The sequence below is a fragment of the Pleurodeles waltl genome, chromosome 8, assembly GCF_031143425.1.
Source record: "Pleurodeles waltl isolate 20211129_DDA chromosome 8, aPleWal1.hap1.20221129, whole genome shotgun sequence".
In the NCBI taxonomy this organism is placed as follows: Eukaryota; Metazoa; Chordata; class Amphibia; order Caudata; family Salamandridae; genus Pleurodeles; species Pleurodeles waltl.
In genome coordinates this window covers 1,432,740,449-1,432,768,231 of record NC_090447.1, presented here as the reverse complement: position 1 = coordinate 1,432,768,231, position 27,783 = coordinate 1,432,740,449, and the positions used below count along the sequence as shown (strand labels likewise).

At 46.1% G+C, this 27,783-nt stretch overlaps 1 protein-coding gene across 1 annotated transcript in view; it reads left to right on the top strand.

Annotated features, from left to right (window-relative positions):
- Positions 1–27,783, top strand: part of BRWD1 (bromodomain and WD repeat domain containing 1) — a 1,722,898-nt gene that overhangs the window by 234,946 nt on the left and 1,460,169 nt on the right. The window contains exon 9 of the mRNA XM_069202575.1: positions 24,263–24,363. Within this exon, the coding sequence (XP_069058676.1) occupies positions 24,263–24,363 (101 nt within the window). The remainder of the gene's footprint in view (positions 1–24,262; positions 24,364–27,783) is intronic.

Genomic DNA, 27,783 nt, shown 5'->3' with positions numbered 1-27,783 from the left:
AGATAGGTCGAATCCATTTTTTCCTTGGCTTATCGTAGGCTTTACAGATTAACAAGACATGATCCACCGTTTCGATGGTCTCCATGTTACACAACTCACACTTCGCCTCATGACTATTCTCGCTCTGAGGACCCCATTTGATAGTGAATGCCTTGGTCTGAAGGATCCCATATCGAAACTTCATAAATAGTGCTTTCGCTCGCCTACGCTGAATTATATCTAACCATTCCTCAGCTCTTGTTATTGGCTTAATATCCCAAAAACTCGATGTCAGTCTACCCAAGTCCTTACTGCGGAAAAGACTAATAGAGGAAAACTCCCAGTAAACTTGCTTTAATCGAGTCTTGGATTGTGACGTGAGTATATGGGGATCATCCCAGTAAGATTTCAGCCCTAGGTTATAAAACCAATACTTTATGTGATGAAGCCACGGAAGTGAAACTGATTTATCAAGGTCCATTATCTCAATTAGTGCTTGTCTATAATAGATCAGTTCAGGGATTGTCCAAAGTCTACACCAGTAGAGTAAAGGCCTCAGAGCTGCGTGTGTGTTCGATGGCATGTGTAGCTGCAGATACACATGCAATGCATAGGTCCTGCCATCTAGTGTTGGGCTCGGAGTGTTACAAGTTGTTTTTTCTTTGAAGAAGTGTTTTCGAGTCACAGGATCAAGTGACTCCTCCTCTTCGGCTCCATTGCACATGGGCATCGACTCCATCTCAGATTGTTTTCTTTCCGTAATCGGGTTCGGACGGGATTCTTTTCGCTCCGGCAGTTCGAGTCGGAAAAGTACTACAAACTCTCTAAATTCGTCGGTATTTTTTCGATCGTGTACCATCTATCATCGACATTTCGGTACCGGCGGATCCAGCTCTTTACTTGCCCTTCGGGGCACCTGCGTCCAACTCGGGTCTGGTCGGCCCGACCAAAGACTCGCCGAAGCCTCATGGACCGGATCCTGTTTAGTTTCTGCCCTCAGTGCCACGCCATGTTCCCTTATACGGACCAGCATCTTGTCTGTAACATGTGTCTGTCTCCAGACCACCGTGAGGATACTTGCGAGGCCTGCAGATCCTTCTGCTCGAAGAAGACTCAACGAGACCAAAGAGCGCAAAGGTTGGAAATGGCGTCGAAGCACCGAACGTCTCGACGTGGAAGAGGAGGAGATTATGCACACTGTAGTCTCAGTTCGGGGGTCCGACCATGGCTCCACCCGTAAAAAGACTTCCGGTGACCAAGCAACAACTTCGGCACTGAGAAAGGCCACGCCACCGAAGCCTTCAGACTCGAGCCGAAACACAGGCTCCGAAATAGTCAAACACCAACCCATCGAGTCGAAGCCTCGAAAATCCCTCTCGGAGCAGAGGCCAACATCTACTCCAGGCCTTTCGATCTCAAAGAAACCGGCTTCAGAGCCTAAAAGACCCATATATACAGAGGAGCATGGACTTTCCAAGCAACTTAAAGAAAGCCATAGATTTGCTGAGGAACTTACGCAAATGGAGGAATTTGATGAAAGGCAGGCCAGAATTCATATTAATAAAGACACTGGCAAGATCCTCACTGCACCTCCTCTAAAAACAGAGGAAGCTGGCCTTTCAAGGACATTTGGACACTGATCAGCCACCGGCTAAAGTGCCAAAACCCAGACAAAAATCTCCACCTCCTCAGTTCTCACCTCACCAGTCTCCTCCTCATTCTCCTCACCTAACTGTCTCTCCACCTACTACCCCCACGGCACAGTCTCCAGTACACTCTGCAGATTCACAGCAAGATAATGTCGACCCACAAGACTTTTACGATGATTCCATTTCTGACAACAGTCCAGACTGTATCCATCAAAACCATCACCCCCAGAGGATAGCACCTCATACACTCAGGTTCTAGCTAGGGCAGCGTCATACCATAACGTAGCCATGCACACAGAACCTCTTGAGGATGATTTTCTATTTAATATGTTGTTCTCAACTCACACCACGTACCAGTCTCTACCCATGCTTCCTGGCATGCTAAAACATGCACATCAGATTTTTCAGGAATCAGCTAAGGCAATAGCAATCACTCCTAGGGTAGAAAAGAAATATAAGCCGCCTTATTCTGACCCAGCTTTTATTACCCAACGGCTACCTCCAGATTCCGTAGTGGTCAGCGCAGCAAGAAAAAGGGCTAACTCCCAGTCGTCTGGTGATGCACCTTTACCAGATAAAGAAAGCAGGAAATTCGATGCTGCTGGTAAAAGAGTAGCATCACAAGCGGCTAATCAATGGAGAATAGCCAACTCCCAAGTAATACTGGCTAGGTACAATAGGGCCCACTGGGACGAGAGGAAAGATATCATCTAGCATCTCCCCAAGGATCAACAGAAAAGAGCCCAGCAAATAGTCGAGGAAGGGCAGGCTATTTCAAATAATCAAATTAGGTCAGCGTTAGACTCTGCAGACACAGCAGCAAGAACAATCAGTACTGTGGTCACCATTTAGAAGACACGCATGGCTTCGGTCGTCAGGCTTTAAACCCGAAATCCAGCAAGCTGTCCCTAACATGCCATTTAATGAAAAACAGCTGTTTGGCACACAGGTTGATACAGCCATTGAAAAAATGAAAAAGGACTCTGACACTGCTAAAGCCATGGGGGCTCTTTATTCAACACAGTACAGAGGCTCATTTCAAAAGCCTCAATACAGGGGAGGTTTTAGATCCCAAACATCTGAGGCATCTACCTCACAATCAAAACCGTCTTTCCAGCCACAGTACCAAAGAGGAGGGTTTTGAGGAACATACAGGGGCCAATTCCCCAGAGGTAGGGGAAAATATCAGCCCTCAAAGCAAAGCACCCCCACACAAAGCAGTGACTTGCTGCACATCTTCCCTCACCACACTTCCCCTGTGGGAGGAAGATTGCAAAAGTTCCACACACACTGGTTACCCATCACAACAGACAATTGGGTCTTGTCCATTATCCAACATGGTTACTGCATAGAATTCGCACAAATTCCTCCAGATATAGCTCCAAAACCACACAAACTCTCTTCCCAACACATTTCAATGCTGTACCACATCATCAAATAGGAACGGGTGTTTACTCCCTATATTTCCTCATTCCCCAAAAAGATGGAACACTGAGACTAACACTAGATCTCAGAACTCTGGGGGTCATTCTGACCCTGGCGGTCATTGACCGCCAGGGTCAACGACCGCGAGAGCACCGCCAACAGGCTGGCGGTGCTCTCAAGGGCATTCTGACCGCGGCGGTTTGGCCGCGGTCAGAAAGGGAAAACCGGCGGTCTCCCGCCGGTTTTCCGCTGCCCTAAGGAATCCTCCATGGGGATTCCGACACCCCATACCGCCATCCTGTTCCTGGCGGTTCGGCCGCCAGGAACAGGATGGCGGTATGGGGTGTCGTGGGGCCCCTGGGGCACCTGCAGTGCCCATGCCAACGGCATGGGCACTGCAGGGGCCCCCGTAAGAAAGCCCCACAAAGAATTTCAGTGTCTGCTTAGCAGACACTGAAATTCGCGACGGGTGCAACTGCACCCGTCGCACCCTTCCCACTCCGCCGGCTCCATTCGGAGCCGGCTTCCTCGTGGGAAGGGGTTTCCCGCTGGGCTGGCGGGCGGCCTTCTGGCGGTCGCCCGCCAGCCCAGCGGGAAACACAGAATCACTGCGGCGGTCTTCGGACCGCGGAGCGGTGTTCTGGCGGGGGAACTCTGGCGGGCGGCCTCCGCCGCCCGCCAGAGTTAGAATGACCCCCTCTGTCTTTACATCCTATCAGAACTCTTTCACATGGTAACACTACAGGATGTAGTCCCACTGTTAAAACAACAAGATTTTATGGCAACACTGGATCTCAAAGATGCGTATTTTCACATACCCATCCATCCAGCGCACAGAAAATATCTCAGGTTCGTAATACAAGGAAAACATTACCAGTTCAATGTGTTACCCTTCGGCATAACAGAGAGTATTTACAAAATGCCTTGCCGTAATCGCAGCCTACATAAGAAGGCAACACATCCATGTCTTTCCATATCTCGACGACTGGCTAATAAAATCCAACAGTCAGACACAGTGTCAACACCATACACGTTATGTAATACAGACCCTACACACACTAGGGTTCTCAATAAACTACAAAAAATCTCACTTACAACCAGCGCAAGTTCAACAGTATTTAGGAGCCACATTAAATACCCAAACAGCACTTGCAAGCCCAAGTCCACAAAGGGTACAATCATTCCACAATATATTACCACAAATTCAGCCAAACCAACAGTACACAGTCGGGTTTGTCATGAAACTGTTGGGCATGATGGCATCATGCATCGCCATTGTCCCCAATGCAAGACTAAACATGCGGCCCTTACAACAGTGCCTTGCAAAACAATGGTCACAGGCACATGGTCAACTTCAAGATCTAGGGCCTGATTGCAACTTTGGAGGAGGTGTTAATCCGTCCCAAAAGTGACGGTAAAGTGGCGGATTTACCACCAGCTGTATTACGAGTCCATTATATCCTTTGGAACTCGTAATACGGCTGGTGGTATATCCGTCACATTTGGGACGAATTAACACCTCCTCCAAAGTTGTAATCAGGCCCCTAGTGTTAATAGACCGCCAAACACACATCTCGCTTCAGTGGTGGAGTTCCACTAATTTAAAAAAAGGATGGCCATTTCAAGACCCTGTGACTCAAGCCACACTTACAACAGATGCATCAATGATTGGATGGGGAACACACCTCAACAATCACAACAATCTGGGACAATGGGACAACAGACACAAATAACTTCACATATACCACTTAGGATTGTTAGCTGTATTTCTAGCACTCAAAGCCTTTCAACCTCTTCTCGTTCACAAACACATTCTCATCAAAACAGACATGACTGCAATGTACTACCTAAACAAATAAGGAGTGACCCACTCATCACAACTTTGTCTTCTAGCACAAAAGATTTGGCAATTCACAACAACATTCACCCTGTAGCACAGTACATTCCAGGGATTCACAATCAATTAGCAGATGTTCTCAGTCGGGATCATCAGCAAACACACGAGTGGGAAATTCACCCCCAGGTACTTCACAAGTACTTTCGCCAGTGGGGAACACCAGACATAGATCTATTCGCCTCCAGCCAAAACGCAAAATGCCAAAACTTCGCATCCAGGTTCCCACACCCTCAATCCAAGGGCAATGCTCTATGGATCAACTGGTCAGGGATATTTGCTTACGCTTTTCCCCCTCTCCCGCTCATTCCATTTCTGGTCGACAAACTGCGTCAAAACAAACTCAAACTCATACTTATCGCGCCAGCGTGGGCACGTCAGCCATGGTACACAACATTGTTACTACTATCACTAGTACCTCACATCAAGCTGCCAAACAGACCGGATCTGCTGACACAAAACAAACAACTAATGAGGCATCCAAATCCATCAATACTCAATCTAGCAATCTGGCTCCTGAAGTCTTAGAGTTTGGATATCTACATCTTCCACCAGAATGTATGGAAGTAATTAAACAGGCAAGAAAACCCAATACCAGGCCGTGCTATGCAAACAAATGGAATTTTTTTGTCTTTTACTGTCAATCCGAACAAATGACACCTCCTTCCGCAACCATACAAAACATTGTAGGTTATTTACTTCATCTACAAAAAGCAAATTTAGCTTTTTCATCCATTAAAATACATCTTACAGCTATTTCAGCGTATTTACAAAATATACAAAACAAGCATCTATTTAGAGTCCCTGTTATCAGAGCCTTCATGGAAGGGCTAAAACGTATCATACCACCAAGAACACCACCAGTGCCTTCATGGAATATCAATATTGTACTCACACGGCTCATGTGTCCACCGTTTGAACCCATGCATTCGTGTCCGATTCAATATCTAACGTGGAATGTAGCATTCCTCGTTGCAATCACTTCATTACGAAGAGTTAGTGAAATACAAGCATTCACTATTGAACAACCCTTTATACAAGTACACAAACATAAAGTAGTACTTCGCACAAACCCAAAATTCCTACCTAAAGTCATCTCACTGTATAAATCAAACAGTGGAACTTCCAGTCTTCTTCCCACAGCCAGACTCAGTAGCAGAAAGAGTGCTGCATACATTAGACATTAAAAGAACTTCAGTGTATTACATTGACAGAACCAAATCATTTAGGAAAACTAAACAGTTATTTGTGGCATTCCAAAAACCACATACTGGAAATCCCATCTTAAAACAAGGTCTAGCTAGATGGATAGTAAAATGCATCCAAACGTGTAACCTAAAAGTCTAAAGACAGCTATTAGTAACACCAAAAGCACATTCCACAAGGAAAAAGGTGCAACAATGGCCTTTTTAGGAAACATACCAATGACCGATTTGTAAAGCAGCCACTTGGTCAACACCCCATACATTTACCAAGCATTACTGTGTAGATGTGTTAGCAGCACATCAAGGCACAGTGAGATAGGCTGTACTAAGAACACTATTTCAAACAACTTAAACTCCTACAGGCTGACCACCGCTTATGGGAGGAAAACTGCTTTGTAGTCTATGCGTGGCATGTGTATCTGCGGCTACTCATGCCAGCGAACGGAAAATGTCACTTACCCAGTGTACATCTGTTCGTGGCATGTTCTGCTGCAGATTCACATGCGCCCACCCGCCTCCCCAGGAGCCTGTAGCCGTTAAAGTTACAACAAACATTTGTACATATGTATATATATGTTTCAATTCCATTTACATGGATATCTCTTTTCCTTATTCTCTATCACTTCTACCTTACCCTCTGCGGGAAAACAATCTAAGATGGAGTCAATGCCCATGCGCAATGGAGCCGAAGAGGAGGAGTCACTCGATCCACTGTCAATCCTGGGTCTCTTATATACCTTAAACAAGCCAAAGAGGAGATTTCTAGACCGTCCCCCATCCCCACACCTCTTCAATTTGTTATTCAAAAATGCTGGCTACTTCAGGTCAGTTTTAAAAGGAACATGTCTGAATTGGCCAAGATGCCATACCATAAACATCGCCCTAGCACACTCCTATCAGCCTAAGCCCTTGGTGAGAAAGAACACGCAGGCACGCAGAATAAAAACATGAGTGTAACGAAATGCCTCCTTTGCATGGTTACCCCCTGACTTTTTGTCTTTGCTGATGCCAAGTTATGACTTGAAAGTGTGCTGAGGCCTGCTAATCAGGCCCCAGCACCAGTGTTCTTTCCCTAACCTGTACTTTTGTTTCCACAATTGGCACACCCTGGCATCCAGGTAAGTCCCTTGTCACTGGTACCCCTGGTACCAAGGGCCCTGATGCCAGGGAAGGTCTCTAAGGGATGCAGCATGTCTTATGCCACCCTGGGGACCCCTCACTCAGCACAGACACACTGCTTGCCAGCTTGTGTGTGCTGGTGGGGATAAAAACACTAAGTCGACATGGCACTCCCCTCAGGGTGCCATGCCAACCTCACACTGCCTAAAGGTATAGATAAGTCACCCCTCTAGCAGGCCTTACAGCCCTAAGGCAGGGTGCACTATACCATAGGTGAGGGCATAAGTGCATGAGCACTATGCCCCTACATTGTCTAAGCCAAACCTTAGACATTGTAAGTGCAGGGTAGGCATAACAGTATATGGTATGGGAGTCTGTCATGCACGAACTCCACAGCACCATAATGGCTACACTGAAAACTGTGAAGTTTGGTATCAAACTTCTCAGCACAATAAATGCACACTGATGCCAGTGTACATTTCATTGTAACATACACCCCAAAGGGCACCTTAGAGGTGCCCCCTGAAACCTTAACCGACTATCCGTGTAGGCTGACTAGTTTTAGCAGCCTGCCATACTCCAGACATGTTGCTGGCCACATGGGGAGAGTGCCTTTGTCACTCTGTGGCTAGTAACAAAGCCTGTACTGGGTGGAGGTGCTTCTCACCTCCCCCTGCAGGAACTGTAACACCTGGCGGTGAGCCTCAAAGGCTCACCCCCTTTGTTACAGCACCCCAGGAAACTCCAGCTAGTGGAGTTGCCCGCCCCCTCCGGCCACGGCCCCACTTTTGGCGGCAAGGCCGGAGGAGATAATGAGAAAAACAAGGAGTCGTCACTGGCCAGTCAGGACAACCCCTAAGGTGTCCTGACCTGAGGTGACTCTGACTTTTAGAAATCCTCCATCTTGCAGATGGAGGATTCCCCCAATAGGATTAGGGATGTGCCCCCCTCCCCTCAGGGAGGAGGCACAAAGAGGGTGTAGCCACCCTCAGGGCTAGTATCCATTGGCTACTAACCCCCAGACCTAAACACACCCCTAAATTCAGTATTTAGGGGCTCCCCAGAACCAAGGAACTCAGATTCCTGCAACCTAAGAAGAAGACTGCTGAACTGAAAAACCTGCAGTGAAGACGGAGACACTAACTGCTTTGGCCCCAGCTCTACCGGCCTGTCTCCCCACTTCTAAAGACACTGCTCCAGCGACGCGTTCCCAGGGTCCAGCAACCTCTGAAGCCTCAGAGGACTACCCTGCATCTAGAAGGACCAAGAACTCCCGAGGACAGCGGCTCTGTTCACCAAAGACTTTGCAACAAAGGAGCAACTTTGAAACAACACACGTTTCCCGCCAGAAGCGTGAGACTTTGCACTCTGCACCCGATGCCCATGGCTCGACTTGTGGAGAACAAACACCACAGGGAGGACTCCCCGGCGACTACGAGACGTGAGTAGCCAGAGTTGACCCCCCCCCCCCCCTGAGCCCCCACAGCAACGCCTGCAGAGGGAATCCCGAGGCTCCCCCTGACCGCAACTGGCTCCTTCAAAGACCCGACGCCTGGTAAAGACTCTGCACCCGCAGCCCTCAGGACCTGAAGGATCCGACCTCCAGTGCAGGAGCGACCCCCAGGTGGCCCACTCCCTTGCCCAGGTGGTGGCTACCCCGAGGAGCCCCCCCCCCCTTGCCTGCCTGCATCGCTGAAGAGACCCCCTGGTCTCCCATTGATTTCTATTGCGAACCCGACGCCTGTTTACACACTGCACCCGGCTGCCCCTGTGCTGCTGAGGGTGTACTTTCTGTGTGGACTTGTGCCCCCCCGGTGCCCTACAAAACCCCCCTGGTCTGCCCTCCAAAGACGCGGGTACTTACCTGCTGGCAGACTGGAACTGGGGCACCCCCTTCTCCATTGAAGCCTATGCGTTTTGGGCACCACTTTGACCTCTGCACCTGAGCTGCTGGTGTGGTAACTTTGGGGTTGCTCTGAACCCCCAACGGTGGGCTTCCTTGGACCCAAACTTGAACCCCGTAGGTGGTTTACTTACCTACAAAAACACTTACCTCCCCCAGGAACTGTTGAAAATTGCACTGTCTAGTTTTAAAATAGCTATATGTAATTTATGTGAAATCTGTATATGCTATTTTGCTAATTCAAAGTTCCTAAAGTTCCTACATGAAATACCTTTCATTTGAAGTATTACTTGTAAATCTTGAACCTGTGGTTCTTAAAATAAACTAAGAAAATATATTTTTCTATACAAAAACCTATTGGCCTGGAATTGTCTTTGAGTGTGTGTTCCTCATTTATTGCCTGTGTGTGTACAACAAGTGCTTAACACTACCCTCTGATAAGCCTACTGCTCGACCACACTACCACAAAATAGAGCATTAGAATGATCTCTTTTTGCCACTATCTTACCTCTAAGGGGAACCCTTGGACTCTGTGCATGCTATTTCTTACTTTGAAATAGTACATAAAGAGCCAACTTCCTACAATGAGCAAAAAGCACATTGCATAACATGGGCACTGCTAGAGCAGTGGTGCCCTCATACACAGGTACTCTGCACCCTGCCCTCAGCGCTAGAGTGCCTGTTATAGGGGTGACTTGTAAGTGACCTGGTGCAGTGTAAATGGCAGTGAAAGGGAGTATGCACCTTTTCAAGCAGGCTGCAATGGCAGTCCTGCAGAAGCCTTTGCATGGGCTCCCTATGGGTGGCAAAAGAAATGCTGCAGCTTATCTGGATCCCCTGGAACCCCCATTCCCTGTTTACGTAGGTACCATATACTAGGGACTTATAAGGGAGCACCAGTATGCCAATTGTGGGTGAAATACTCGATTACCAGTTGTAAGGAAATGGCTCCCTGTTGCAGTTACCCTCCACTTTTTGCCTGATACTGGTGCTGATTGACTGAGAAGTGTGCTGGGATCCTGCTAACCGGGCCCCAGCACGAGTGTTCTTTCACCTAAAATGTACCATTGTTTCCACAATTGGCACACCCCTGGCACACAGATAAGTCCCTTATAAAAGGTACCAGTGGTACCAAGGGCCCTGTGACCAAGGAAGGTCCCTAAGGGCTGCAGCATATGTTGCGCCACCCTAAGGGACCCCTCATCTAACTCAGGCACGCTCCCATTGCAGATTGTGTGTGTTGGTGGGGAGAAAAAGGCAAAGTCGACATGGCATCCCCCTCGGGATGCCATGCACACAAAATGCTGCCTGTGGCATAGGTAAGTCACCCCTCTAGCAGGCCTTACAGCCCTAAGGCAGGGTGCACTATACCACGGGTGAGGGCATAGCTGCATGAGCAATATATGCCCCTACAGTGTCTAAGTCTATTCTTAGACATTTTAAGTACAGTGTTACCATATTAAGTAAATGGTCTGGGAGTTTGTCAAAAACTAACTCCACAGCTTCATAATGGCTACACTGAACACTGGGAAGTTTGGTATTAAACTTCTCAGAATAATAAACCCAAACTGATGCCAGTGTTGGATTTATTAAAAAATGCACACAGAGGGCATCTTAGAGATTCCCCCTGTATTTTACCCAATCCTTCAGTGCAGGACTGACTGGTCTGTGCCAGCCTGCGGACGAGAGACGAGTTTCTCACCCCATGTGGTGAGGGCCTTTGTGCTCTCTGAGGACAGAAACAAAAGCCTGCTCTCGGTGGAGGTGCTTAACACCTCCCCCCTGCAGGAACTGCAACACCTAGCAGTGAGCCTCAAAGACTCAGGCTTCGTGTTACAATGCCCCAGGGCACTCCAGATAGTGGAGATGCCCGCTCCCTAGACACAGCTCCCACTTTTGGCGGCAAGTCCAGGGGAGATAATAAGAAAAACAAGGAGGAGTCACCCACCAGTCAGGACAGCCCCTATGGTGCCCTGAGCTGAGGTGACCCCTGCCTATAGAAATCCTCCATCTTGGTTTTGGAGGATTCCCCCAACAGGAATGGGGTTGCGCCCTCTCCCCTCATGGAGAAGGCACAAAGAGGGTGTAGCCACCCTCAAGCCTCCCAGACCTAAACACACCCCTAAATTCAGTATTTAGGGGCTCCCCAGATCCCAGGAAATCCGATTCCTGCAACCTGAAGACGAAGAAGGACTGCTGACCTGAAGCCCTGCAGAGAAGACGGAGACACCAACTGCTTTGGCCCCAGCCCTACCAGCCTGTCTCCCCACTTCGAGAAAAACTGCAACAGCAACGCATCCCACAGGGTCCAGCGACCTCTGAAGCCTCCGAGGACTACCCTGCATCTAAAAGGACCAAGAACCTCCCGATAACAGTGGCCCTGTTCAACAAACCTGCAACTTTCTTGCAACAAAGAAACGACTTTGAAGACTTCACGATTCCCGCCGGAAGCGTGAGACTTTCCACTCTGCACCCGACGCCCCCGTCTCTACCTGCGGAAAACCAACACTTCAGGGAGGACTCCCTGGCGACTGCGAACCCGTGAGTAGCCAGAGACAACCCCTCTGAGCTCCCACAGCGACGCCTGCAGAGGAAATCCAGAGGCTCCCCCTGACCGCAACTGCCTGTAACAAGGGACCCAACGCTTGGAACCAACTCTGCACCTGCAGCCCCAGGACCTGAAGGAACCGAACTCCAGTGCAGGAGCGACCCTCTGCCTAGCCCAGGTGGTGGTTACCCGAGGGCCCCCCTCCCCTGTGCCTGCCTGCATCGTTGGAGAGACCCCCGGGCCTCCCATTGCTTTCTATACAAAACCCGACGCCTGTTTGCACTCTGCACCGCCCCTGTGCCGCTGATGGTGTACTTTCTTTGGCTGCTTGTGTCCCCTCCGGTGCCCTGTAAAACACCCCTGGACTGACCCCGGAGGACGCGGGTACTTACCTGCTGGCAAACTGGAACCGGGGCTCCCCTGTTCTCCGTTGAAGCCTATGTGTTTTGGGCACCTCTTTGACCTCTGCACATACCGGCCCTGAGCTGCTGGTGTGGTAACTTTGGTGTTGCCTTGAACCCTCAACGGTGGGCTACCTTGGACCCAACTTTGAACCCTGTAAGTGTTTTACTTACCTGTGAACTTAACTTCTACTTACCTCCCCCAGTAACTGTTGATTTTTGCACTTTGCCCACTTTTAAAATAGCTTATTGCCATTTTTGCCAAAACTGTACATGCCATTGTGATAATTCAAAGTTCCTAAGATACCCGAGTGAAATACCTTGCATTTAAAGTATTGTTTGTAAATCTTGAACCTGTGGTTCTTAAAATAAACTAAGAAAATATATTTTTCTATATAAAAACCTATTGGCCTGGAATTGTCTGAGTGTGTGTTCCTCATTTATTGCCTGTGTGTGTACAACAAATGCTTAACACTACCCTCTGATAAGCCTACTGCTCGACCACACTACCACAAAATAGAGCATTAGAATTATCTCTTTTTGCCACTATCTTACTTCTAAGGGGAACCCTTGGACTCTGTGCTTGCTATTTCTTACTTTGAAATAGTACATACAGAGCCAACGTCCTACGCCAGTATCCCACAACCATAATTTAAGGGAGAGAGCATAACTACTGGGGTCCTGATTAGCAGGATCCCAGTAGACACAGTCAAACTCACTGACAAACAGGCCAAAGGTGGGGGTAACTATGCTAGAAAGCGGCTACTTTCCTACGTGTATTCCAGACATGTTGAAGGGATGGCTTCTTCTGGACCCTGTTCCCCACGTAACACTCATGACGAATGCCTTACTTACGGGATGGGGTGCACATCTGAATGATTTCACAATATAGGGTATGTGAGATACCAACCACCAGGGTCTCCTTCACAACGTTCTTGAGCTTCAAGCTGTTCACCTAGCCTTGAAAGGTTACCTCAGTCACCTAATTCACAAGGTTGTCGTAGTCCGGAACGACAGTATGACAGCCATTTGTTATCTACAAAAACATGGTGGGGGTGGTGGGGGGTAGAGAGAGATGGTCTCTACAACTTTTACAAGTAGCTCAGACCATATGGAAATGGGCCGTGGGTCACAGCATTTACCTGATAACAGAGTATCTCCCAGGCACAGACATCAACTTTGCAGACCTGCTAAGCAGGATGCAGCAGCAGGTGCACAAATGGGAACTCCACCCACAAGTCGTACTTCTATACTTCCTCAAGTGGGGGTTCCTTCAACTAGACCTTTTCGCAACTGCAGAAAACGCAAAATACCCAGACTTAGCATCCAGGTTCCCAAACCCACTATCCAAGGGAATGCACTATGGATGAGTTGGTCAGGGATATTTGTCTACATTTTTCCCCCTCTTCCCCTCCTTCCATTTCTGGTTCAGAACCTCAGGCAAATGTCTCACAATAATAGCTCCCACATGGGCTCACCAACCCTGGTTCACCACACTACTGGACCTCTCCGTAGTTCCCCAGAAGAAGTTCCACAGCAGGCTGGACCTTCTCACTCAGAACCATGGGGGAATCGGGCGCCCAGATCCTAAGACTCTCCACCTAGCAATTTGGATCCTGAGGTCATAGTTTGGATACCTAAATTTGCCAAAAGAATGTATGGACATTCTTAAAGAAGCCCGTAGACCTCCAACTAGAGACTGTTATGCTACAAAGTGGAAATGCTTTGTCTGTTACTGTCACTCAAAACAAATCAACTCTTTCACAGCCACTGTACAAAACATTATTTGCTACCTGCTTCATTTACAAAAGTCTTGCTTAGCATTCACATTTATGAGATTACATCTTGCTGCAGTGGCTGCCTATCTATAAAATAGGAAATACATTTCTCTCGTAGGGGATTTCCATGTATAGTCATAAGCGTTGAATATTCCCCGCCCGCCTGCGGGGACCCCGGAGCACTTTTTCCAATTTAACTTCTTAAGTGTCCATGTTCGCCTTACTTCAGAAAGGCCTGCCAAGTCACTTAAGAATGTTCCTATGCAGCCTATAGGAAAGGCTACAGTGTTCAAACTTCTTCATCCAGTTTGTCCTTGAGGTAAATGCACTTAAATGCCTGAACAAATGAATATATTTTTCAGAAAAATTTCTTCAGAAACCTTTTTTATATCTGAAAACCCCTATGAAGGAGTGCAGAGCAGTGTAGCCCCTAGGCTGCCATTAGTAATGAAGAAAAAGACTATGCCTTTAAGAACAGCCAGTCCTCCAGTATCCCATCATGCCTAGAGAGAGGCAGTTACCTCAGTTCTTTTTTCCGGCACCTGCTGACAGGACCCTGGAGCATTGAGCTCGATCTATTTAGGTTTTTTTCTTAAAAAATATAGCAAAACTTTGAGAGAAACGACTTCACTCCACGTCTTTTGATTTTCTCTCTTGGATTTTCAATTCTTCTGACAAGAATTAAGGCATTTTTACCCAAAAAATGCCTTCCTTATTCGACAAATGTCCAACATTTGGCAGAAAAAAGGCCAAGACAGACCCTCATGAGGTCTGCATCATTTGTCTGCCGTCTTCACACATACCTGCCTCCTGTAACATATGCAAGACATTTTCCAGGCGCACATTGCGTGACAGAGAGAAGATTCGCCTTCAAGGGAGAGCAGAGAGAAGACGCCAAGGAACCAGTGGGACTTCTGAGCGAGGGGAAGGTCAGTCTTCTACCAGAGCTCATACCTCAGCCTCCAGTGGACGTGGAAGGTCTGAGAGGCGTTCTTCAGGTCGAAAACACTTTCGGTCCTGCTCAACAGCGAGAGAAGGTACGGCGGCGACATGCTCGCCGTCTAAGTCCGGCTTGACGTCGTATAGGAATCGCCGTTCGCCATTAAGGCACCGCACGACGTCAAAGACTCCACGACACACGATGTCGAGGAGCAGATCGACGTCGTTGGAATCGATGTCGAGAAGGAAACGTAGAAGTCATGTTTCGAGGTCCGCACAGCGTCGACGTAGAGAAAGATCGACGTCAAGGGGAGCATCGAAGTCGAGGAGAGCCTCTGCGTCGAGGAGACACAAGCGTAGAAAAATTTATTCTTCCTCAGAGCGCTCTACTTCGGTAGTGCTGCTTCCCTCGTCGCCTTCTACTCGTGCATCTCCTCCACCAGATTTGCCACCAACTTCACCTCAGTCACAGACACCGCGGCCTACGGATCAGGATTTACCACCACCTGCACCACTTCCAGTGCCTCAAGTGTTGATTAGTGTCCCAGCAAGAACGCATTCTACATCGCGCCACCGTTCACCACATGGCCATGATTCATCCCGCTCAAGATCTCACCGCAGATCTAGACGTAGATAAAGTTCAAGGGGTCGTGAGAGAGATTCTTGGTCTTCTACCAGAGACTACTCCCCTACCTTATCGGATTCACCCCCACCTCGGTCCTCGCTGGTTGATGATATTAACACGTTTCATGAAGTCTGAGGTGCGTCAATACTTAACATTCTGATGGTTGCCCCTACACCATCTACGTCGGTCATATTTGAGACTCTCCAACAGCAGACAGCTGCCAGACCTTTGCTACCCCTACTACCTGGCCTCTTAGAGCCTGCTATGGAAGTCTTCCTCACGCCGGCTACAACAAGACCTGCACCATCTAGACTGCATAAGAAGTATCGTCCCCCTGAACAAGATCCTGTGTTTTTGCATTTCGACCCTCCCCCGGATTCAGTGGTTATATTGGCGGCTCGCAAAGCTCACGCTTCCTCTCCATCTTCCACCTCTCCCCCGGACAACCTACAACTTCTTAACCCTGAAAATTTCCTCCCCCCAACTTTGTTAACCACTCTGGGGGTGGGGGGCAAGTGGAAGCGTCACCAATTGCCTGGTAGAGTGGGAAAGAATTACAACAGACACTTGGGTCTTAAACATTGTACAGAATGGATATTGTCTCAGGTTTTCCACACCGCCTCCAACCATTCCGCCAAAACCCTCAACTGCGCACCTCGACCTCTTAAAGGCCTCAAAAAGATAGCAGTGGAATTGGTTCCCCTCAACAAACGGCGGAAGGGCATTTATTCCAAATACTTTCTCATCCCAAAGAAGGACAAGAGGGAATTCCGACCCCTTCTAGACCTCAAAATTGCCAACAAATGTGTCCGAAAGGAAAAGTTCAGGATGCTATCCTTACACCAGATATATCCTCAGATTCAGCAAGGGGACTGGCTTTGCTCAGTGGATCTACACAATGTACATTTTCACATCCCCATTGCGAAGAAGCATCGGAAATTCCTGAGGTTTGTTGTGGGTCAAGATCACTTCCAATACACCGTCCTACCATTCGGTCTCAGGTCAGCACCCAGAAACTTTTCCAAGTGCATGGCGGTGGTGGAAGCACATCTCAGTAAAAAATCGGATTTTCTTATACCCATATCTGGATAACTGGCTAATCAAAGCATCCACCTATGCAGAAGCCAAACTGCATTTCCAGATGACCTGCGATCTCCTGTATCGCCAAGGCCTTCATGTCAACTTTCACAAGTCAATGACCGTTCCTGTACAGACGTTACACTACTTAGGAGCTACCATAGACACACTGCAGGCAAAAGTGTCCTTCGGAGGAACGATGCTTATCTATTCTCCAGAAGTGTCTGGCTCTCGGATCAATGCATCACCCAGCAGTGCAAACAGTCTCCTCACTTCTCGACTCCATGGCCTCCTGCATCTTTCTGACACCCAACACTCGCCTCTACATACGATCGCTTCAGGAATGCCTGGAGGACCAGTGGAATCGACTGTCGGAACTGGGAAGACCGCATTCGTCTGTGCACCCATGCAACCAGATCTCTAACTTGGTGGTGTTCTCCAGCCAATCTCCTAAAAGGGATGCCATTCCGTACACAGACTATTGTGACAGGTGCCTCTCTCCTCGGATGGGGAGCTCATATGGATCATCTGCAAATACAAGGTTGATGGTCTCCCAAGGAATCATTATACCACATCAATCTCCTAGAGCTACGGGCGGTACACCTAGCTCTTAAGGCATTTCTCCCCTCAATCACCACCGACAACTTTCTGGTACAGACAGACAATACCACCACTATGTACTATCTGAACAAGCAAGGGGGCACCAGATCCAGAGTCTTGTCTCAAGAGTCTCAGACAATATGGCACTGGCTGCTAGCCAGGAAATTGAGCATAGTGGCAACCCACCTTCCAGGGGTTCAGAATATGCAAGCGGATGCCCTCAGCAGAGTTCTAGAAGAGAGCCACGACTGGGTGCTCAACGAAGACGTTACTCGAGACATTTTCCGTTTGTGGGGCACACCTTCTATCGACCTCTTCGCCACAGAAGTAAACAGGAAATGCTGCACCTTCGCCGCCAGGTTTTACCACCCAGTATCGCTGGGGAATGCTCTGTGGATAGACTGGTCCAACAAATTTCTGTACGCCTTTCCACCAATTCTGCTGATCCCAGCAGTCCTCCTCAAACTCTCGATGACGTCAGCCACGATGATCCTCATCGCACCAGAGTGGCTGAGACACAAGGCTAGTTCCCGGATCTCCTTCACAGATCACTCCGGCCACATCTCAGGCTACCCTGCAGACCGGACCTCCTGACGAAGTTCGGAGGACAAATTAGACATCCCAATCTCTCCTCCTTGAATTTGGCAGCATGGCTCCTGAGTTAGTCCAGTATGGACATCTAAACCTTCCACAGGATTGTATGGAAATCCTAAAGTAGGCGAAGCGTCCATCTAATCGTTCGGCATACTGCTTCAAGCGGAAAAGATTCTGCATCTAGTGGTCTTCTAAGGGGATAGATCCTACATCTTGCAAGGAAGATGTCATTCTCCCATACTTGTTACAATTGGCACGATCTGGCCTGCAACTTTCTTCAATAAAAGTTCATTTGGCAGCGTTGACTGCTTATAGGAAAACTCCTTCGAAAACCTCTTTCTTTAGGATTCCAGTTATCAAAGATTTCCTAGAGGGGTTAAAGAAGGTCTTTCCTCCAGTTAGGTGCCCTTCTCCACCATGGGAACTTAATGTGGTCCTTTCACGTCTAATGCAACATCCATTCAAACCCATACACAAGGCATCTCTCCAACACCTAACTTGGAAGACGGCCTTTGTAGTGGCAATCACATCGACACGAAGGGTTAGCGAGATCCAGGCCCTCTGTACACACGAGCCTTACACAGTATTTCACTCCTCCAAAGTAGTACTGCAAACACATCCTAAATTTCTACCCAAGGTTATATCCGACTTTCACATCAACCAGTCGATTTCCTTACCTACTTTCTTTCCAAACCCTTCTACCCCAGCAGAGAGAGCTCTCCATTCTCTAGATGTTAAAAGGGTGTTAAAATTTTATCTAGATAAGACTAATCCCCTACGGAGAACTTCGCAACTGTTCGTTAATTATGGTATGGTCTGTACCGGTTTAGCCACCTCCAAACAGTCAATATCGAGATGGATAGTCTCCTGTATTTTATTTTGCTATGAACTAGCTAAGAAAACTCTACAGGGTAAACCAAAAGCGAATTACACCAGAGGCAAGTCGGCAATGACTGCTGTATTGAGGAATGTTCCATTAGCAGACATTTGTAGAGCTGTGACTTGGAGATCTGTTCACACCTTTACCAAACATTATTGCCTTGACTTCAATGCTAGGGCAGATGCTCAAGTAGGACAGGCTTCTCTTAGGAACCTCTTTGCTTGAGAGAGTGTTTTCTGAGTATTCTATCTGCTCCTCCGTGTGTTATGGGATGGGCTTGCTATTCTATTCAACGTTTATGACTATACATGGAAATCCCCTACGAGAGAAGGTATAGTTTCTTACCTGTAACTTCAGTTCTCTCGTAGGGGTATTTCCATGATCGTCATAAGCAACCCTCCCACCTCCCAGGGGGAGCAGACAGATTGCTTAATTAGATTAATCATAATTATCAGCTAAAAACTGCCTGCAAAAAGATCTGAGGTAACTGCCTCTCTCTAGGCATGATGGGATACTGGAGGACTGACTGTTCTTAAAGGCATAGTCTCCTTTTTCTTCATTACTAATGGCAGCCTAGGGGCTACACTGCTCTGCACTCCTTCATATGTTTTTTTTATATAAAAAAGGTTTGTGAAGGAATTGTTCTGAAAATTATTATATTCATTTGTTCATGCATTTAAGTGCACTTACCTCAAGGACTAACTGGATGAAAAAGTTTGAACACTGTAGCCTTTCCTATGGGCTGCATAGGAACATTCTTAAGTGACTTGGCAGACCTTTATGAAGTAAGGTGACCATGGACACTTAAGAAGTTATATTGGCAAAAGTGCTTCAGGGTCCCCGCAGGCGGGCGGGGAATATTCAACGCTTATGACTATCATGGAAATACCCCTACGAGAGAACTGGAGTTACAGGTAAGAAACTATACCTTTTGTTCCAGGGATTAAAGCCTTCATGGAGGGGCTAAAAATAGTTATTCCACCAATGGTTCCACCCGCACCCTTATGGAACCTAAATGTCGTTCTCACAAGACTCCTGGGCCCTCATTTGAACCCCTACACTCATGCCCCCTTTAGTTTCTTTCATGGAAGGTGGCATTTTTAGACCTGCTAGTGACCTGCTAGTGAGCTCCAGGTTTTAACTTTTCAAGAACTTTTCTTCCAACTAGATAGGAATAGAGTGGTTCTCTGCACCAACCCCAGATTTCTTCCTAAAGTGGTTTCTCAGTTTCATCTCAGTCAATCGAGTTACCAGTTTTTTTTTTTTTCATGCGCTCACACTCCTCCTTGCACACTTTTGGCTGCTACAGTTTATTCTGCACTTTCGCACATGGACATCTCATGACTTATACATCTTCTACACTCCATTCTCACCCTCCTGCTGGAAAACAATCTAACAATGGAGTTGATGCCCATGTGCAGTTTTGCCGAGAAGGTGTCCCTCAACCTCATGACTCAAACGACTTTCTTCAAAGAAAAACAATTTGCACACATCCGGACTCAACACTAGGTGGCAGGAGTATTTGGAGCATGTGAATCTACAGCACTACATGCCACAAACATGCTTACAGGGTTCGTAGCATATTCCTTCTTCAAAGTATGGATACCTTGAGTAAGGTATTTACATAGTGTATGTTTAACACTTTCCAGGTCTGACCAAAAAATTTAAGTGACTGATCAAAAGTGACAATCCTACAAGGGATTAAAATCCTGACCAAGGCCACTGACGCTTTTGGAGGTATAAAGGTTGGCCTAAACATGTTTACAATGTTTACAGTGATGGTTGGGTGAAATATAAGCCCAAAGGCTTAATCCTGTCTGGGGTACTCTGGAATAAAATATAAAAATTAAATATCTATCATTAAGGCAGTTTTTAACCCATCAATAGTCACAATCTCGACCCCGCATTAATTGCAATCCAACCAGAAACCATTTGCTCCACCCCTGTTGATTGCCACACATAATGTAGTAGTAGCCCGATGATGAAGCATGCCACGATTAGTGGGTGAAGCCATTTTTTTAAATCCAAGAAACGAGTTTCCTTAAATGGTGACTTGTTTTGTTTTTCATCACCCATATGTACCTGGTGTAGGCAATAGGGAGGGATGTGGATAGATTATTACCTCGCACTTCTTTTGTGTGATATAGCTGTTCCACGTCGGTGAGAATATCACCTTGGTAGTTTTCTGTGCTCCACCTCTTCAAGGAGTTGGAGAGACTCCATCATTTGGATCCCAAGGGAGCGCTGAGCTTTTTCATAGGTTGTACCCAAGAACAGGGAGTGGAGAATTAGCTCTTTCTGGGGTTCTCTGAAGTGAAAAAAGGCAAGGCTCTGTAGAAGAGAACCATCTCCTGCTGGATCGTGCTCTGCATTAAGATCGGCTCCGCACTAGGTGCCTCCAGAGGGACTGACTGGAGCCACAAGAGCCAAAGCTGCTAACACTGTTTTGGCACTGTCCTAGAGTTTTGCCAGGCAGCTACGTGGCACTCCTCCATACATTCACAAAGCACTATTGTCTGGACAGTCAGGTTAGCTGAGAGGGACATTTTGCCTACTTGGTTCTGCAGGACTTCTGGTTTGAGTCCATTCACTGGCTAACTCCAATTAGGTACTGCTTTGGTACTTATTCAGAGGTGTGGAATCTGCGGCTAGAAGTCTCTATCAGAACAAGCTGCTTGCTTTTGGTATTGCTCTTTGCGGTAGACACTCAAGCTGTAGATTCCTCATCGACCTGCCTACTCTTTGATTGGACTCGCAAGTCTAGGAATCTGAACACTGATCACTTTAGTTTGCTTTTGGGGCTCTGCGCCTGGGGGGGGGACAGACTTGCATGAAAGCAACCGACGTCGGCATGCTGGAGTAGTGCCTATATAGGTTCCGCACATCATCTCTAAAGGGAAAAGCATTAGGGGAGCACCATTTTCTGGGGTGCACAGGTGATGCTGAAGTTTCTGGGTCCAGTCCGAAGCCTGGGGAACATTCTAAAGGTGAGGAACATACTGTGCAAATATAGAACAAATGTATTAAATCCTGTATTGGATCTTATGAATTAAAAAAGGGTGAAACCGCTCTGGAATTGTGGTAGTTATGATCCAGTATGACAGCGAGCTTGCCCATCTAAACTAATCTTTGATGGCAATGATGTATCTTTCGACAATTTGGGTTCTCACCTACAAGACATGGAAGCCATTCATAAGAGATGGAAAGACGGCCTTGCATGAACATACTGGAGCTCAAAGCTATCAAATGATGATTTCAGTATTTTCTTCAGTGGTTGGGCAACTCTTCAGTGCTGATCAGAACAGAAAAATACAGTGACTGTGTTCTAGATAAACAAGAAAGACTGTACCAGATCCTGAGAGCTTTCAGCAGTCTCAACATGCCTGAAATTGGGCAATCGTAGTGGATATGCTCAGCAGAATGATGGACACACATGAAATTGCAAACTGAACCAAGATCTAATTAACATGATCCTCCATCACACAGCTGTGGTGCAAAAGGGTGGAGTAATTTTCAATGTCCTAGTGGAAAACTGTAAGCCTTTCACCACTGGTAATCTGAAAGATCAAGAGGGAACAGTGTAAAGTAATTCTGGCATAGACTCAGCAGTATTGGTTCACTGTTTCTATCTTTCTACCGGAAGCTCCCTGCATTTACTTGGGCAGTTGTCAGGATCTTATATTCATAGAGGAAGGCCACATTTTTTATCACAATCTGGCATCTCTGTCGTTGACAGAGTGGCTCTGAATATGTTGAGTCCTCCCATATATATATTCCAGTGCTCCCTGAACTGTAAAACGTAGTCAATTGAAATAGGATTTGGACCTAGTGCCACTCGAAAGATTTACATTCTATTACTATGACGTTCCATCAAGTAATATACTACTTGTTGCACTCGGCAAAATCTGGATTGAAAAGATTATTTAGTATAGTTGATGTAAACAGCTATTTCTAAATTTCGGTGCTTCTTCTTTCATAGTTACTAAAATCGCCGGAGGACTCTTCAGTGTTCGCACACATCCTCCGCCCTCCACCAATGTAGGAACTGAATGAAGTCCTTAAACAGCTGATGAAACCACCCTTCGAACCATACATAGAGCATGCTTTAAATATGTAACATGGAAGATAGTGTTGTTGTGGCCTTAGTATTGGGCAGTAGAGTAAATGTAATCTGAATATTCAGTATCAAAGAGCCATATTTATAATTCCAAAATGACAGTTATGTGGACATATCTAAAATTCATCCCGAAGGCTTTAGCAGATTTTCTCCAAAACTAATATGTGGTTCTTATATCTTGTTTCCAAAACCCTTTAACAGTGGTTCAGTGAACTCTTAACTCTTTGGCCAGTTGACCAAATGAAGGCATTCAGGAGGTCGGACCAATTGTTTGTGGCCTTATTTAGATAGGACAGCCTGTTTCCTAGCAGGCGATAGCAAGGTAGATAGCCTCGTCCAGTTAATTCTGTGATTTTAAAACTTGTCCACAAAATACATCTATTTATGTGTTCCTTAAGGAGTGTATCTGCAACAATGGTGTTGCAAACCAGCATTGTATGCTGATGTTACAATCTGTTATCTGCAGATTGATGTCATGGAAGAAGCACCACATATTCATGGAAAATTACTGCATGGATGTGGTACCAGAAATTCAATTGTGGGAGAGGCAGTCCAGCATCACCTGTTTCCCAAAGATAAATGTCTTCGGCTTCCTTCTTCTGTTAAGCTAAATCAGTGTTCTAACTGACATTGTACCATACTTTTGCTTATGAGAAACACATTGAACACTGCTTGCTATTCCGATTCAATACTGTGAATCCATGAATTCTCCACTTCTCTGATCCACTGTAGTTGCAGTTCTCCAGCTTTGGTGTCTTTTATATTTTCACATGTGGTCCTCCCGCCTCACCAGTCATAGGTTAATATGTTTATTCTTTCACATTTGTGCTTTTAAAATGTGAGGTGTCATGGCCTCTGAGGGAATAGAGATCAATGTGCCTTTACCTCATTGGTGGAGCTCTTGGTGATTCCTAATGATGTGTGTTAAAGCAAATGGCTTCCTATGTATTTAAAAGGAAATTAGACAGGATGTTGCATTATTGTGGGTTTCCAAGCTCAAAGGCTGGGTAAGATTCGAAAATTTGCATCTATGGAAGACATTAGACATTTTGTTCATGTTGCAACGTTATATTTGGTTGATTTTCTTTTTTTTACTTTTTTTTTTTTTTAATGGTATGATCAACAAAGTCAAAACTGGTATAAAATGTTAGTCAGTTGATGCATTATGCTAATTTATTTACCATTTTGTAAAATGATAGCAGTGAGTTACGCTTCTACTAAAAACCTGTGCAGGACAGGTGCGCCTGGTTTTCAGGTGTCAACTTTTTTGGTGGCTGGGTGGTTTGCTGTTTTCACTGCCTCTGTCAAGATCAGGCCAGTGGTGTTGTGTTTGAAAACATTGGGTTAAGAGAGCCTTTCTAAAAAGTATGTAACTGCTTTTGTTTTGTTCTATATTGGTACGTGTTCTGAATTCAGTTTGCAAAATCGGAAAATCATTTGGATTTTTAAAGTTACAAAAAGATTTGAAATGTTTATCCTACAGAAGTGACACATTGCCTTAAGAATAAATCTGTTCTGTTTTCTTTTAGTTTAGTCCCTTGGCCAAAGATTCTGTGAGATACATGGTCTCGACTGGTGCAGATGGCACTGTGTGTTTTTGGCAGTGGGACGTGGACACAGTGAAATTCAAGTAAGTAGCAATTGCGCTTCTGTAAAATTTGAAGCTTGAAGAACTTTTAGTCAAAGCCATTTAACTCTGCTCGATAATAAGTTAAAATAGTCTGCAGTCAGTCATGCTATGTGTTTGTAGTGGTGGGCTTGTCAATAATGTTGAATCTCAGACAGGATAAACACACTGCTTTTATACGTGATCATAGTACAAATGGTTACCAAGAGGAAAATAAATGCCAAAAGCCTCATTTAAAAATGATGTTAAATACCCTGGTGCTAATGTTGCTGTAAAATACTGCCAGTGCAGTTCAGTTTAGTGCACATAATGAGGAATAATCTGCAACATGGCATGCATCTTACAGAGTGAGTGAAGTGGTTTATTATATGTTGCGGTTGCAAGACCTCAATGTGCAATAAACTCCCACCTGTACTAGATCCCAGTCAACTTTGTTCAGAAAACCTTAGCTCAAATCTGGGTCTCTGGGCATTTGGGTTTTATGACAGTAACAAATGCAAAGCATTAAGGAGTACCTAAGCATTCAAATAAGAAACTCAGAACATGATGAAAATCTGACCCCAATTTATAAAAATAGGTTGTGTTTTCATTGTAAAATAGACTTACAACTACAAAAATCCACTGGAATGTTCAGATATGATTTTTTAAAGGAACAATAATGCACTGCATTTTCATTCTACACAATAAATCATTGTGGGGGATCACTCTCAAACTTTGCCAACTGTGGAAAACTTTTATAAGGTAGACTACTACTACTACTATGGGTGATCTACTCCAGAAGGGAGGGAGTGACAGGGTCCATTGAGGGTTTTTTGGACAGTTACCTTGCAGTCTAGCAAGCTGCAGTCCATTTCCAGGCTCTGTGGGCGAACCAACATAGACTGTAATGGAGTAGTCCTGATGCAAGGGATGCAGGATGCTGAAGATGCTGATCTGATGATTGTGGGGGGAGGGTGGGGTTTTCCTTGGGCTACTTCTCGGTCCACAGTTCCGGTGGGACAGCTATGGCCACAGGATTCGATGTCCCACTTTCTGGTTGAAGTAGAGCCAAAAACCAGTTGCAACTTGTCTAATGGTCTCCGGTTACATTGAAACCAGCAGTGCCCTTTTACATGATGATAACTTCCTTCATGAGTGACCAAACTGCAGTCCAACAACTCGGAGTCTTTTGAAGTTGATGCAACTCTCAGTGGTGATCAGGCATTTTTGGCTACTAACTTGCCAAGGCAGCATTCTTCAGCTTCTGTGGCCCTGTAGCTGTAACAGGTCAGCCAACTGCCTGTTGGAGTCACCCTTTTATCTAATGCTTGGGAACGACATTCTCTTGAGCAGGGCACAACAGACACAGTCCTGTCTTTATTAGCCCAAGGAGAAACGGGTGCAGTCCAGTTTTGGTGTAGCCTCTCTTTGCTAGGAACAGAAGGGTGACCCCCCCTCCCCCCCCCCCCCTTCAATATTCCTTTCCAGTATAGATGCGATCTGAGGTTTGGGTGCCTAGGATGCAACGTTTATGTCTCCGGGGATGTGGTGCTGATTAGCCAATGGGCTTACCAGATCGCCCGCCTAGTGATGACTGTGAAGTGTGATATCTGACTAACCCAGAATTCGTCATTCTACCCAAATCCTAAGATGGCAGAACTCTTTTTTGTGTTTGAGGCTTCACACAGGTGTGGTTACTTTAGGGCTCCTCACACACAGGACTGCCGGTTGCAACTTCTTTCCCCTCTGTCCTCGAAGCTACCCTGTCTCCAAGAATAAAAAAACACCCCCTCTTGTGTGTGTCAGCCATTTTCCTTTCCAGGGCAGCTTTCACTTTGAAGCTCTCCTTTTGGACTCTGTCCCAGTTTGACCTTTCTGCGAGGAAAAGGTCATGCCTCTTCCAGTGGCAGGTCTCTTTGTGTTCCTTCACGAGAGTCATTCACAGAGGTATTTCTTTACCTACAGTAAGTAGATTCTCATGCTAAGCATACTCGTGCAGTAGGGGTTTGGATTCTTAAAAGTACAGGTTGCTTTCTCAACTCACAAGTCTTGTTTCAGCCTCAAGAAGGAATCAAATGACTCATTCTTAAATCACCCAAGAGGCTCCAGTCCATTGGGGCATGCATGCAATCCTTCTGCAACTGTTTGCACTGGGATCCGGACAACATTGAGTAACAGGAGTGTCCAGGATTTCCATGCAAAAACAGAATAATTTAGAAGTAATGATACTGAGCTTCATATGCCGTGGGCACATGGGAGATTCAACTCCGCATTCCCCAGGGGACTTTAGGTATGCTGGAGGCAATGGAGGAAGGGAATCGCATTTACTTTGATTGGTATGGGCGAAGAGGATCTGAGGCTTTCACATAAGACTTCTGTAAAATACTTTAAGCCGTATTTAAAGTTTTATGGATGGGATACTCTGTAACAAACATAACCGTTTTCTGGTCTGCCATATTATTATAGTCTGTGGCAATTGTAGTACCATGGTTGGCAGGTCCATCAGATTGTAGTTAAGTATTCTATCTGGCAATCTCTAAATAAGGCCCTTAGCATATTAGCGGATTGCACTAAAAGAAACAAACTGAAAATCAACAAAGGGGCCAAGTGACTCTACCCTACAGGTACCTCCAGTAACAAATAGCCTATATCAACACTATTGGTCTCAAGGTATTTGCATAGTTCATTTGGTGGAATTATGCAGCCCCAATATAGAGGGTTACCATGATGTATTCCTCTTGGAGAAATTGAACGATGACCCCCCATCAGAATTGTGATATCCTCACAAAACGTTTTGGAATCCTGAGGAGCAGAATATGAATATACTGGAAAATACAGTTGGTAAATGTAGGCATCACTTTCTGATGGTGTACCTTTTAATAACGGAGTCTCCTACCTGTCTATACAAAGAGTAGAAGGGGAACTCCTACACCACTCCCTTTTGGGAGGAATTCCAACTATTCAGACACTGATTTTTCTTCTTCTTATACACTTATGTCTCCCTCAGGTTTTCTTGTGAGCATTTTGCCTGTAGATGACATCAGTGTTTCATGGCATCCTTACGATAGGTGCTTCCAAGCTCACATAATTCTGTGTGTGTAATCATGAAGACACTGCAGCCAAACCTTTTTGCATGCCCTCTTTAACCACTGTTTCCTAGGTTTCAAGAAATGGCACAGGAAACATTTCTTAGCGCTGCCACATTCCAGAGGTGCAGCTCCTGTACTACTAAATAAATCTATACTGCTGGTGAATATATATTTCCCCCCTCCCCCCCCAAGGTATGGACCCAAAGCCAGACTCCTTCTCCTCATCAACAAAGCATCATGTCTCTGCGTCATAGACATTTGTGGCAGCAGAGAGAGTAAGATTATGGGCCTGGTTGGAATTAAAGTATGCAACACAAAGCTACAGCTGGGAGCAGCAGGTACTTCCGCTCTTATT